The sequence below is a fragment of the Acinonyx jubatus genome, chromosome B3 (assembly GCF_027475565.1).
Source record: "Acinonyx jubatus isolate Ajub_Pintada_27869175 chromosome B3, VMU_Ajub_asm_v1.0, whole genome shotgun sequence".
NCBI classification, from domain to species: Eukaryota; Metazoa; Chordata; class Mammalia; order Carnivora; family Felidae; genus Acinonyx; species Acinonyx jubatus.
In genome coordinates, this window is record NC_069386.1 from 60,201,723 (window position 1) to 60,216,512 (window position 14,790).

The window sequence follows — 14,790 nt, forward strand, 5'->3', positions numbered from 1 at the left end:
TACAAAAACTACAAGAGTTGCTGTGGAAATCACACTGGGAAACTTGGCACTCCCAAGCTGACAGTGGGGGAAGAAAGGGAGACCAGTGTGGCCTTCCCATTTTTGTGCTCCCACGCCTTGCTGGAAGGAACAGGGGTTGACAGAGAGACCCAGAAGCAGCAAAGTTGCCAAGCCTCCAAAAGAAACACTTCTGCAAAAGCCTAAAGAAACTATGGCTGGGGGGTTCCCATCTGCAGCAGCAGAGGAGTAAAAAGGTGGCAAGGGAAAGAACACCAGCCCCAAAACTCCACCTTTATTTCTTCCCTTTTTTTTTTTTTTAATGTTTATTTCTTTCTGAGAGAGAGTGCAAGCAGGGGAGGGGCAGAGAGAGAGACGAGGGGGGCAGAGGATCTGAAGCAGGCACAGAGCCCGATGTGGGGCTCGAACTCATGAGCCGTGAAATCATGACCTGAGCCAAAGTTGGATGCTTAACCAAATGAGTCACCCAGGAGGCCGAACCCTACAGCTCTCCCATGGCACTGACATCTCTCCAAGTGATGAGAATGGGCAAATGTTCAAAGCAGTACTTTTCATAAAATAGCCAGAAAGTCAAAACAACCCAAGCGCCCATCAACTGATGAACAGAAAAAATGTGGGACATCCATTCAATGGAATGTTATTCGGCCATAAAAAGACAAAGTACTGATACCTACCATGACATGTATGAACATTAAAAACATTATGCTAAGTTAAAAAAGTCACACAGAGCCAAATATTCTACTTATATGGAATGATTCCACTTATATGAAATATCCAGAACAGGTAAATCTATACAGACTCAAAGTAGATTAGAGGTTGTTTAGGACTGCAGGTCTTGGGGGTAAACAGAGAGTGACTGTTAATGAGTATGTAGTCTTTTTGGGGTGATGAAAATATTCTAAAATTGACTGTGGTGATGGTTGCACAACTCTGTAGATATGCTAAAAACAAAAACAAAAACAAAAAAACACTGAATTTTACGCTTTAAATGAGCAAATTGTGTGGTATATTACAACTCAATAAAGCTGTTTTCGAAGGTGACCAGAAGGTAGATATTAAAAATGGTGTTGGGAACTGCGTGTAAGATAAAGTGTGACTCTGTATGTGTGGGTGGATGGCCAAAAAGCACGACAGGATGGCAACAAGGACAACATTCAACAGAGAGACTTTACCTGGCCCTGTAACTCCTTTACAAAAGTGGTACCAAAACAGTAACCAGGACACGTCTCCCAAAAGATACCAAAAATCCCTGCCCACCCTCACAGGTTTACTAGCAAGGCTTTAAACTCCCATGCAATAAGACTTCTTCCAATGTACTTACTTACCCAGCTGGGTAGGCAACTAAACCGGATCGGGGATCGCAGGCAAGTCCTCTGCCTCCAGACACTGTTATTCCAAGCACCTTCTCCAAGGTCACCTGTTAGAGCAAGACAGAGAAGTGACACATGGACAGAGCCAAGTTGGGAAGGAGGTACTGAAGGTACCCACGACCATCCAGCAAATGCCGACTGCTTTCTTCAAGAGAATGGGGCCACTGACTTCTCCAGGTTCTGGTCTGGCACAGGCCCCTTGATCACATGGGAAACAGCCAGTGTGTACTGAAGGCTTTTAAGAGGGCTCACTCTGTGGGGACCATGGGAAATAAAATGAAGTGCGAAAGCTCAGCTCATGGCCACAGAGGAACAAGCACTCCCCCAATCCATGAAGGCTCCATTTACAAGATAAAGCCTTGGGTCCCCACACTGGCCTCTTCTGTCTATGAGATTCAGAGGAGGTTACTAATCTTTGTGCCTTGGCAGGCATGAAAGAAAGGCTACTCTGATCCACCAAGAGTCAGAGGAATGTTAGGTAGCAATTAGGTGACTCATAAGATCCCTGATCTTTGCATCCCATCGTGTTCTTCCCCTCCATCAGAGAACTGCACCTCCCCCCACCAACATCTGCCAGTTCATTCAGACTATGCGCCTGAGAGACAGAAACATGGCTTAATGCTGTGTTTTACAAAGCACAGATGTTCAGAGTGCTCTAATTATTATTATTAAGCCACAACTCCCACAGAGATGCAAGGGATATATGTGTAAAGTGCTCAGAGATTCTGATAGGACATGGCCACATGGGACATTCACAATCACTCTCACCATCCATACTGTTACCCTACACTGGCTACAGCCCCGGGGCACACACTGGACTAACCTCAATTAGTTCACTGGCCTTTCTGCTAGATGATCCCATGGGAGATTCAGGCTGCCCTGGAGCCTCTTCTCACCCCACCTCACTCTCTGCTACAGAACATCTTGCTTGTCACTCCAGGTCCAGTACCCTCTAGTACAGTCTGGACTCGCTGCACTGGCCCTCCCCAGACATGTCCTTGGTCTCTCCATTGACTCAAAGAGATAGGCATCTGAATGCAGAAAGGTCATGTAAACAGGCTAGACTGTGCTCTGCTACGAGTCTTGGAGGCCTTAGGTGGTGTGAACCAGAAACACGTCAGAGGTGTTTATGTCTGTAGCAGGGTGGTCTACTCCTAGTCCAGGGCAGTTTCTAGAGAGGGGAAACCCAGAATCAATTAGGTGGCTTTAGGATCTCTCCTCCTCTCTTATCGTCTCAGCTGGAGAATTCAAAATCCTTCTAGAGGGATGGTATAAATTCTTATCTCCAGGGACCATTTTAGTTTGAATTAGTGGGAAAGAAATCCCCTATGGTGGCCAAAGACCAAAATAAATCTCCTAGGACATTATAGTTAAAGCCTATTCCCCAGGAAGGTCCCCAAGAGTCTTCTGTGCTTCCTGGGGATGTGGACCAGCAATTCCAATACATGTCTACTCACCGAAAGAGGCAGTTTATTCCCAGGGCACTATACCAACCCACAGCCACCTGCCAAGCACCAGACTTGTCAGTTACCATGGGCCTACCTGAAGCACTAAACCTAGTGTGGGATAAATTAACTGTCCCCTACTCTCTGTGTTCTTGGTCATTCGCCCTACCTTATGCCTCCTTCCTCACTTTTTCTCAGCTTCATGATGCCCTGGCACCCAGTCACCTTTCTGAACGGCCTGAGCAGCAGGCAGACTGACTGGAGAGCACAAATACCCCTGGGGAAGTCCAGGGGACACTCAGTTCAGGGCACCACTCCCCATCCTGGCACTGTGCCTCCAGCTAACCCAGAAGGAGGGGTTCTCAGAAACATCCCTGCTGTACCAACTGCCTACAAGAGAGAGAGAAGAGAAGAGAGAGAGGAACCCAAGGCTAGCATTACCCACAAAAATGGAAAAGGTCAGCAGAATCAAGCGCAGTGAGCTAAAAGGCTGCTCAACTTCTATTCTCTTCCAGTGAATCATTTTAGGCAAGTCCTTTGGATCCAAATTTGCATCAATCCCTCCTTTATGCCTCAGCTTTGGTCCCAAAGAATCAGACCAGTCTGTTGATTCTCAGCTTTCCTTCCCTCTGACAGGAATTTGGGTAGGTGTTTTGTGGGCAGATGATCCAGCTCCACAGAAGATTCATTCTGAAACTAGCTTGGACTTTTCAACAGCAAGCTAAAGCAGGAAGGAGATGTAAGTTACTCACACCTTTAAGACCAGTGTTGGTCAAATATTTTTTGGCCACAAGCCACAGTAAGAAAGACAGTTTATGTTATGGCCCAGTATATAGATACACGTACATGTGTGCATGTGCATAAAAATGAAATCAAAGTTTCACAAAATAATACTTACTCTTATTGCATGTGATATACTTTATTTTCTATTACACTCTATTTTATTACAAAATTATTCTGGTCATGGCCCACTTTATTGATTTCATGATCTACAAATGGGCTGGAAGCTCCAGTTGGAGAAACCTGCTACAGACCATCTTTTCCCGCTGGGCCTGGGCTCCAGGCTCTGATCTCTGGCAACTTTGTGTTCCTCACGCACTTTCCTCCTAGGACTCCTGGCAGTGGGACAGACATCCGGGCTAGGAAACCCCATGCGCAGGAGTTTGCCTGGGCTCAAAAGTTGGCTTGTTTTCAAAGGATTTATGGTTTTTGGCTTTTTCTGACTTTCTGAACAACTATCCAAAAACAAAAAGGCAGTTTCCTTTGGCTCTGTGGAGTGGGAGGAGCAGGGGAAAAACATTCAGGGGCATCAGCTGGTTTTTATTTTATGTTCTAACTCAAACCAGCTTCCTGTTTGCAGGGAGGTTTTGGGCTGAACTCCACTTTCAAAGGATTTCAGGGAGTCCAAGGCTCCTGCAGGGCCTCCAACATCTAGGCTTATTTTAAAAGGCCCAGCACAACGGAAATTATAAATGGACCGTCTACCTGTCATAACCTCCATATCCTCTCCTTCCAAAAAGGTGGCACAGCTCCCTTCTACCATAACAAATGAAGACAGACCTGAGCGCCCCCTGCAAACACACCACCAGCTAACCACACCCAAGTTCAAGCCAGCTTCCACTGGCTCACGACAGCTGACGGTGCACTTCCTTTCCCACCTCCTCTTTCATTTTTTTATTTTTTATTTTTTAAATTTTTTTTTCAACGTTTTTTATTTATTTTTGGGACAGAGAGAGACAGAGCATGAACGGGGGAGGGGCAGATTTTTTTTAAATTTTTTTTCAACGTTTTTTATTTATTTTTGGGACAGAGAGAGACAGAGCATGAACGGGGGAGGGGCAGAGAGAGAGGGAGACACAGAATCGGAAACAGGCTCCAGGCTCCGAGCCATCAGCCCAGAGCCTGACGCGGGGCTCGAACTCCCGGACCGCAAGATCGTGACCTGGCTGAAGTCAGACGCTTAACCGACTGCGCCACCCAGGCGCCCTCCCACCTCCTCTTTCAGTGACAGCACGTTGACAGCTTGAAATCAACACAGCGGGAGTACTTACACCATGAAAATCAGCAAATTTACAAACCAGGGCTCTTTTTTGTCCCCTCAGAGAGGCTATAAACATTCAACAAGACACCACGAAGTTCAGGTCACTGTTATCTCTCACTTGGGCTACGGCTATAATTCCCACGTATTTTCTCCGCTTCAGGCCTTGCCTCCCAGAGTCTTTTTCTCAATATGGCAGGCCACTGTGATTCTTTTAAAATATATGAGATCACGTCATTACTCAGCTCAAAGCCCATGGGCTTCTCATCCTTAAGTTCAAATTCAAATACTTTTACCCTGTTTATAAGACCCTGAATCATCTGGCCTCTGGCTCCCTGTCTGACTTCGTTTCCTTCACCCTCCCCCTCTTCCTCCACCTCAGCCACCCTGGCTGCCTGAAGCACCTCAAGCAGATTCTAGCTTCAGGTTCTGCATATGCTATTCCCTCAATTAAAATGCTCTTCCCTTGCTTGGCTATTCACACAGGTAATTCACGTAGGTCTTTGCTCAAAGGTCTCCTCGTAGGAAAAGACTTTCCAAACTAGCTTTACTGTTATCACTCTATACCTAACTTACCCTGTTTTATCTTCTTCATAGCACTTAGATTCAGGTACAGACCCAACACTGATTATATTTCTGTCCACATACTTACCGTCTGTCTTACTATGCAGCTGAGGGTGAGCACAAAGGGAGCTTAATGGTACAGGTATTTCATTTCTTAAGCTGATGGTGGGCACACGTTCATTCTATGATTCCATATGTCTTTATTATATGTCTTAAATATTGCATAGTAAATTTTTTTAAGGAGTCTTTTTTTATGTTTATTCATTTTTTTTTGTTTGTTTGAGAGAAAGAGAGAGAGAGAGAGAGAGAGAGAAAGAGCTAGAGTGTGAAGGGGGGCATGGCAGAGAGAGAGGGAGACACAGAATCTGAAGCAGACCCCAGGCTCTGAGCTGTCAGCACAGAGCTTGACACAGGGCTGAAACCTACGAACCACGAGATCATGATCTGAGCCGAAGTTGGACGCTCAGCCAACTGAGCCACCCAGGTGCCCCACATAGTAAATGTTAAAAAGAGAGAAAAGATAGGGTCTAGGATGTGGCATGGGGTTCAGTACCTCACGAGCAACATCATTCTATAATTCACACCCTTGACTTTTCTCCTTATCCTTAAGCAATGGTGTTTTGACACTTACCCAACAATGTTGGGGGAGAGGGTACAAAGAACTCAAGAATATGAGTTTTTGTTTGATTTAGGTTTCTCACTTAAGTGCTTCCAAGACTGCACACTTTTACAATGCTCTGACATGCCGCTTCCAGGGGAAGCTTTCAAGAACCACTGTGTGTATCCCTTCTCCTGACTGCTAAGCATGGCAGCAGGTGATAGGCTAGGGCCCCCTCAGCCTAGGGCCCTGAGTAACTTTAATGAACAAAGCCCCTGTGCTGATACACACTGAATACGAGCATGAGCAAGAAATGAGCTATCTGTTAAGTCAGGGAGATTTTTGAGGTGATTTTATTACCACAGCATGACATAGCCTGGCAATTTTCATACTTTTTGGTCTCATACACTTCTTTATACTCTTAGAAATTATCAAGGACCCCAAAGAGCTTTTGTTTGTATCAGTATATTAGAAATTATAATGAAAATATTTTAAAATATTTGTTAACTCATTTTAAAATAATAAATCCATACATGTTAATATTCTTATTAAAAATAACACTATTGGGGCGCCTGGGTGGCTCAGTCGGTTGGGCGTCCGACTTCAGCTCAGGTCACGATCTCGCGGTCCGTGAGTTCGAGCCCCGCATTGGGCTCTGGGTAGATGGCTCAGAGCCTGGAGCCTGCTTCCGATTCTATGTCTCCCTCTCTCTCTGCCCCTCCCCCGTTCATGTTCTGTCTCTCTCTGTCTCAAAAATTAATAAACGTTAAAAAAAAAATAACACTATTTTCGGGGCGCCTGGGTGGCTCAGTTGGTTAAGCATCCAACTTCGGCTCAGATCACGATCTCACAGTTCATGAGCTTGAGCCCCACATCGGGCTCTGTGCTGACAGCTCACAGCCTGGAGCCTGCTTCTGATTCTGTGTCTCCCTCTCCCTGCCCCTTCCCCACTTGTGCTCTGTCTCTCTCTGTGTCTCAAAAACGAATGTTAAAAAAAAATAAAAAACAGTTTTCCAAAACAAGAAAAAAATTCAGTGAGAAGAGTGGCACTATTTAACATTTTTGCAAATCTCTTTAATGTCTGGTTTAATAGTAAACAGCTGGATTCTCCTATCTACATTTGCATTCAATCTGTTGTGATATGCTATTCTAGGTGAAGATGAAGAAAATCTGGCCTCATTTGAATATGTAACTGGAAAAGGGGGGGAATCCCATAGATCCCCTAAAAGGGGACGCCAGGGATTCTCAGACCATACTTTAAGAACCAGTGACCTAGTCCCTCGTGAACACTATAGCATTCTTCCACGTAAGGAAGCAAGCTCACTGGTGTGAGAGTTGCGGCCTCAGCATCACTTCAGAAACAGAGGCAAGGAAGAGGTCCTATGAGAAAACAGCTATCCTCAAAGTCTGGGGTGGGACCTAAAGTTCTAACAGAAAATTCAGCTATAAACCCTCACAGCCCAAATGCCAGTGAAACACAGCCCAAAAGACACACCAGTCCAGGTAACTGATTATGTCCAGTGACTTGGGATACGACTGCTCCAGGCAGCTGGTACCCTGACACAGCCACACAGTTCTAGGAATATTGCTTCATGCACAAGTAAAAACTCAGAAGACAGCACCCACGTCATAATCTACAGTGATCTCCTCCACATGCAAAACATAGCCTAGAAGCAGAGAAAATACTCAAGATGCGACCCAGCCTCTGCTTTAGCAGGTAGAGAGTGTTGAGATGGAGGAAAGCCTACACCAACCTGAGACAGGGTGTCATCTGTCCCCAGAAGTGAGGGTGCAGGAAGGCAGAATTACTAGAGATATACTGCAAAGGAGGGCTTGAATGCCCACCACTCCCAGCATGTACTAGGCAGGGCAGTATTGTATCCTCCTGAGAGAAAAAGGAAAGCAAAATTATCCCTCAACTTAATGAGATAAAGGGATAACTTCATAATAGCCTATTCCCAAGAGAGAAGGAAAGCCTAAAGCCAACTGTTTAAGTGCTCTTCTGGCTCTCATTAAAGTAGATGGAAAAAACAGGTGGCTCAAAGGCAATAGACAGGGCAGTCACTCATACTAGATAGAATAAAATTTTCCAATGTGCAGATTGCAGCTTATTAATGAGACTCGAAATTGACTGATTTAGTGCGTAATGAATAAACAGAACAGAACACAAAATAGATCCCATGGCATGTAGTAAGGGCAAGTATTGATCATGAAACTTTTGTTTAGGGATGTGTGTGTTCTGGGTCACAATATAAAATGTATTTCTTGGGGCACCTGGGTAGTTCAGTCGGTTGAGCGTCAGACTCATGATTTTGGCCAGGTCATGACCGTCGGCCTCCATGTTGAGCATGGAGCCTGCTTAACATTCTCTCTCTCCCCTCTGTTTCTCTCCCCTGCTTGTGCACACGCTCTCTCTCTCTTTAAAAAAAAAATGTAGGGGCGCCTGGGTGGCGCAGTCGGTTAAGCGTCCGACTTCAGCCAGGTCACGATCTCGAGGTCCGTGAGTTCGAGCCCCACGTCAGGCTCTGGGCTGATGGCTCAGAGCCTGGAGCCTGTTTCCGATTCTGTGTCTCCCTCTCTCTGCCCCTCCCCCGTTCATGCTCTGTCTCTCTCTGTCCCAAAAAATAAATAAAAAAAAAACGTTGAAAAAAAAAAAAAGTATTTCTTAATGTGGGTCATTCTCAAAAAAGTTTGAAAATCACGAGGACGTTATGGGAGATCCTAAGACGAAGAATATATAGCTTCCACCCTCTACTCTCAAAATCCATTAGGGAAAATATAAAACAATCTGGTATGTGATAAGGGTCATAAGAAAGATTAATATAAAGTGCTCAAACAGGAGGAAAAGAAATGATTTCTGAACAGGATCAGGGAAGGGAAACAAGGAAGCTTTCTTGGAGGGTGAGATGGTATTTGACCATGGCCTTACTTGCTGTGAGGGTAGGATCTTGACAGGTGGAAATACAGAGAGAAGGAATTCTCAGTAGAAGAAGCTGCATGAACGAAAGTTTGGCAGAAGGAAATAACAGAGCAGGTGAGCAATGATGAAAGCAGATTGTGTTAGGAGAGTAAGTCAGGAGAGGTAGACTGTAACCAGACCAGGAAAGGCCTTGAATGCCAAACTAAGTGGGGTTATCTGTAGGCTCTGGGAAGCCACTGAAGGGTATCAAGCTGGAGACACAATCAAAGCTATGTTTTGGTGATGATGTATATGAGACAATACAGGCGGGGAGCCCAATTAGAAGGCTGTTACAATAGCTCAGATGAGAAGTAATGAGGATCTAGACTAGCATGAAGATAGTGAGAGCAGAAAAGACATGATGGATTCAAAAGTAATAAAGCAAATAGAATTGGCAAGCATGGCCACCACACAACTGTGAAGGAAGAAGACAGAAGACTCAAATTCTGAATCTCAGAGATAGGGAACATGAAAAGAAATGGTGCCAGGATCAGAAAGCAGACCTGGGTCTGGACAAAGGAGGAAGGATGGGAGCCAAGGATGTCTATTTTAGACGTGCTAAATCTAAGACACTTGAGGGATATTTAGCAGGAATCACAAACATTCACTTTAGCAACATAAACATGGAATTAAATGCTTGGGAAAGAGATCAGGGCTAGAAATGGGCATCTCAGAAGTACTCACATGGAGGTGAAAACCATCACTGAAAGTACAAGAGAAGATGGGAAGGGAGAGAGAGGCTAAGGACAGAACCATGGAGAACACCTATCTTTAAGAGTAGGGATGCTAGGCAATTAGAGCGAAAGGAGGAGACCCAGGAAGCCAGGGAAGGGGAGAGCTCCCAGAAAAGAGGGGTAGTTGATAGAAGTGCCAAAAAGAAGTGGAAGAGGCACAAAAAGGACTCTCCAGACTCTAGAGCCATCTGCCACATGGGTGGCACACAGCACAAAGTCCCAAGAGGCCCAAATCTCTAAACACGTGATCCCAGGAGCCCTGGGCAGGGCCGTCTAAGCTTTTCTACTCGCTCTCTCTCTTTCTCTCTCATCCCTAGATCCGATCAGTCCACAAGAGCTAGAGTAGAGGCACTAGTCAATGGAAGATCCAGTCTGTGGAGCCAAGACAATGGCACTGCTAGAGAAGGGCTTCTTGCTTGAGCCCATGAACTAATGACTGGTTTGGATTTGCTCTTCTTTTCTTAGTGTGAGAGGCCACTACAGGGAGCCTTCGATGGCAAGTCAGCAGCTGCTCCCTTAAGAAAGAGAACTAAGAGGCCAGAGCCACAAAAGACCAGGGTCATCTAGGATTTAGCTGATCTCAAATTGGTAAAGAAACTCCAGCAACTGGGAGGAAGTCGATCTCTGTGTTTGTTGCCGTGTTTTGTTGCCACCAATTTGTTTTTTCCTCCTTCTCTCTTTCTCCACTTCTCAATCCCACTAATACAAGTTATAAATACCTGAGTTAGAAGTCATTCCAGCCAAACCATGGGCTTGCTGTTTCTATAAACAAGCATGTCACAGACCTGTCCGTGGCAGAGCACTCTCCGCCTTTCCCTCCCTTCCCGCAGGTTAAGAATAACTATGCTTGTCTCTTGCCCACACACTACACTCTAATCTCACAAAGCAGATTCTCAACCAGATTCTGAGAATTGCTGCTTATGTAAAAGCCACAGAGGAAGCCCAAGGCCGACAGGCTTTGTGCAGAGACTTAGCCAGCTGGACGGAGACCCAGTGACTAGCCTGGGAAGGGGGGGCAGGGAGGCGGGTATCATGCCCAAGCTCACTCACTTCTGCTCCTTCAGAGTCCAAAGTGCCATCTGGTCAGAGGCAGGAAGGGACACGATGGCCACTCCAAGACTGTAGAACAGATCTTGCCTCTTCACTCTGCTCCTGGTCTCTATCCTGTCTGGCTGATTTGTAGTTCCAATGTCTATACCACAAAGGCTCCCAGAAACAAATAACTTCCAATATGACAGAAAAACCAGGCTCCCAAGCTTAGAGTTCAGCATTCGCTGGAGCTGAGCCAATTCTTTGGTGCTGGGATTAAAATACCCTCAGCTTCTAGGAAGGTAAATCTGCCACTGCTTGGGAGGAGGTGACCTCTAGCCATAAACCCCTGAAGACTAGAGAACAAAGGTTCCCAACCCTGGCCTACCAAAAGAATTACTCATAGGGTTTAACAGGGGTTTTTTTTGTTTGTTTTTTTTTTCAGATATCAATCCTGCCCTATCTCCATCCCTTGCCTCCACAAGATTCTCAATCAATAGATATAGACTTGGGTTTGAGAATCTGCATATTCAAGCTCTCCAAGGGGCTCTAATAATCAGGTAGGGAACTCTTAAATTAAAGCATTTTGCCTTCTTATTTCCAAATTTCAGTCCCTCCTGGGACTAAGAAGGAAACAACGTTCCAAGTATTTTCACAAGAATAGCCAGACCCGAGACACTTGGGTGGCTCAATCAATTAAGTGTCTGACTCTTGATTTCAGCTCAGGACATGATCTCACGGGTTTGTGAGATCAATCCGCTGTCAGCACAGAGGCTGCTTGGGATTCTCTCTCCCTCCCTCTCTGCCCATCCCCCACTGGTGTTCACTTGTGCTCACACGCGTGTACTCCCTCTCAAAGTAAACAAATAAACTAAAAATAAAAGAATATCCAGACCCATGGGGTGTGAATGGTCTTATGCAGAGACAGGATCTACAGCTGTAAGAGCTATCCTTCACTGAATGTATACTCTGCGGAAGAACTGTGCTAAGTACTTTACAAGATTATCTCATTGAATACCCTTGACAAGTTTTTGTTTGTTTGCTTGTTTTTCTTTTAAGTAAGCTCTATGCCCAACATGGGGCTTGAACTCATGACTCCAAGATCAAGAGTTGCATGCTTCAGCCAGCCACCCCATACCCTTGACAACTTTATAAAGGACTAGTATTATCTCCATTTTATAGATGAAGGAATCAGGTTAAGTAGTGAGTGCAAGAACCAGGATTTAGATCTAGGTCTGTCTGCCTGGTTCCAGAAACTTTGGTGATCTGAGGAGGAAGTTCAGTTTCTCCAAAACCACCAAAATGGTGCAATCTGTGAAAGAGTAAATGAGAAGTCACCATGCCTTTGTGGCAGCATCAGGGACAGGTCTGAGAACCAAGGAAGAAGGCAGAGGGCACAGGATGCAGAGGGCAGTAAGGTCGCCTCCTGCTACCTTTAACATATTTTAAAACACTAGCCAGTCTTTTTTTTTTTTTTTTTTTTTTAAGTAGACTCCATGCCCAACGTGGGGCTTGAATTCACAACCTGAGATTGAGAGTTGCATGCTTTACTGACTAAGTCAGCCAGGCATCCCTATAAATTAGCAGGTCTTGGGGTGCCTGGTGGCTCAGTCGGTTAAGCGTCTGACTTCAGCTCAGGTCATGATCTCATGGTTCATGAGTTTGAACCCTGTGTCAGGCTCTGTGCTGACAGCTAGGAGCCTGGAGCCTACTTTGGATTCTGTGTTTCCCTCTCTCTGCCCCTCCCCTGCTTGAGCTCTCTTTCAAAAATAAATAAACATCAAAAAAATTTTTTTAATTAGCGTGTTTTATCAGTAGCCAAAATTGATCTAAAAAATGGGTTATGACCTCTCCTCACTGAATGGTGGCAGAGAAAAAGAAATAGAGGTCTTCCAATGTCAGAGTATCCCACCTGGTCACAGCTTGCTCATGTCCAGCCAGCACTAGAACCTACAGTCAACATGGACAGCTGACACTCACTTCCCAGGCAACGGACATTACAATATCAGAAGCAGGAGAATCCAATTTCGTATGCAAATGGCGGACAAGGTGAGGGCAGCATCAGACCTCAAATCTGAGTTCTGGAAACCAGGGCCTCTAGCTAAAGCACTCAATTATAATAAAACCATCAGCATCCACCCAAGTTCAAAGAGCAGCTTTAACAACACAGTGCCTGGTACAGAGCAGGCACTTCTCTCTCTCTTCCAGTTATCAGCAAGGCAAGGATAGAAGGTACCTCAATTTAAGCAACGAGAACAAGGGAAAAAAGTTTTTTTCCTCTCTAGAGTCAGTCCTCTCTACAGCAAGACCAGAACCACAAACAACGCTTTGTGAACTAAAAATATGACCGTCTGAAGAAGGGTCTGATCCCTCCTCATTCACCAACTCTACACGCCTGAGTTTTCTTAATCTCATGGTTTCCAAACTTTGTAACCAGGGAAAATACTAACTGTTCCTTATCTGGACTAAGTGTGCGAAGTGAATGCGTAATCTGGGTCAAAAAGGAGAATGGGGAGAACTCTTGGTACCCCGGTAATCATGCCAACTTGTGCCATGAGACTCCCCTGGGAAGAAAGAAGGTTTCTTCAACATGTTATTCTCTATAAAACGCTCACTTCCTTTCCAATCCAAACGCCAACACCCTGGCTTAGGCCTTCAGCACCACATTCCTATATATAGCAATGGCTTTCTAATCAATTTCCTTACTGCAGACCCTGTCCTCCCTTCCCTCAACCTGTCAGAATAATCTTTCTATAGCAGAGCTTCGATCATGTCCCTCCCCTGCTCAAAAACTTTCAATGGCTCCTACTGCCAACTAAATAAATTATAAATGTCTTAGCCTAGCAACCACAGCTCTCTGTCAACTGATCCTACCTTTCTTCTATTTCCTACTACTCATCTATATGAATCATGTGCATTTGTCAATCTGGATTATTCACTATTCTGGAAAGGTGCTTTGGGGCTTTAGTTTACATTCTTATTCTACCAGGAATGCCCTTCCCTTCCACCACCCCCTACTGAAATCCTACCCTTCCTTTCAAGGACCAGCTCAAATATCACATCCCCTGTGACTCTTTGCATGATCACCCTGGCCAGGATGATTCCTCCCTCATTGGTACTCTTACAGAAGCACTTAATTTGCATCATTCAGATGGTATGTGCTACTTAGTACCTTATACAGAAGTTCTTTATGGTTCTGTCATCTCTCTCCTACTAGTCTCCTGAGAGGCAGAGGCTGTATCTACAACTCCATGCTTATAGCACAGCGCAGTGTTTACTATGTATTTGTTGAGTCTATTTTTAATACTTTAAAAATATTTGTGAAAAGTCTTCGATTCATCTTACCCCGTAAGTTCTTTAAACTCCTAGAGAATTCCCCATCTCTCACAGCCAGCCCTAGAAGGTGGAGCAGGAAGCAAGATTTTGATACCTTTCCAGAAAGACTGGGGAAGGACTGAATGGAATAATCCATGTGCTTTAAATGATTACAAACAAAACTGTTTTGTCCTTGACTTCAGTAAATACACGCACGGCATGGCTCTTCACAAATCTGACTTAAATTATAATTAAAGACTAAGTCTAAAAACATCAGAGATAACTTTTTAAATAAAAGTGATAATATTATTATTTTAAAAGAGTTTTACCTGTCCTTTATACTCAGAAATGGATGTAGCTATAAGCAGTTGTTCTGGATGTTGAAATTATGAATTTGTTTTCTTCCTTATGTTTCTCTATACTTCTTGTGTAAAAAATCTTCTCAGAAAGCACATGCACTTCAGAAAGTATTAAAAAATATTTTGTTTACCAAAGCTAACCAAGGAAATATTTCTGGAAGATACAAACAATGGATTATTTCAAATTCAACAAGTTAATGATGAATTTGTGAGAAAACATTTTTATGTCCTGTTATTACTTAAAAAAACCCGAGTTTATTATTATTTCACATATATTTTTCACATTTGTGCATAATTTTGTGCTTGAATGAGCATAGATTTTTAAATTTAAATTTTTAGATTTAAATATGAAATACACATG

The 14,790-nt window shown here is 44.3% G+C and overlaps 1 protein-coding gene across 4 annotated transcripts in view; it reads right to left on the reverse strand.

Annotated features, from left to right (window-relative positions):
- The window catches only part of MAPKBP1 (mitogen-activated protein kinase binding protein 1), a 56,640-nt gene that overhangs the window by 26,821 nt on the left and 15,029 nt on the right, over positions 1-14,790 (reverse strand). For all 4 annotated transcript variants that reach the window (XM_053224144.1, XM_015064899.3, XM_053224143.1 and 1 more), the window contains one exon: positions 1,344-1,435. In XM_053224144.1, the coding sequence (XP_053080119.1) occupies positions 1,344-1,435 (92 nt within the window). The remainder of the gene's footprint in view (positions 1-1,343; positions 1,436-14,790) is intronic.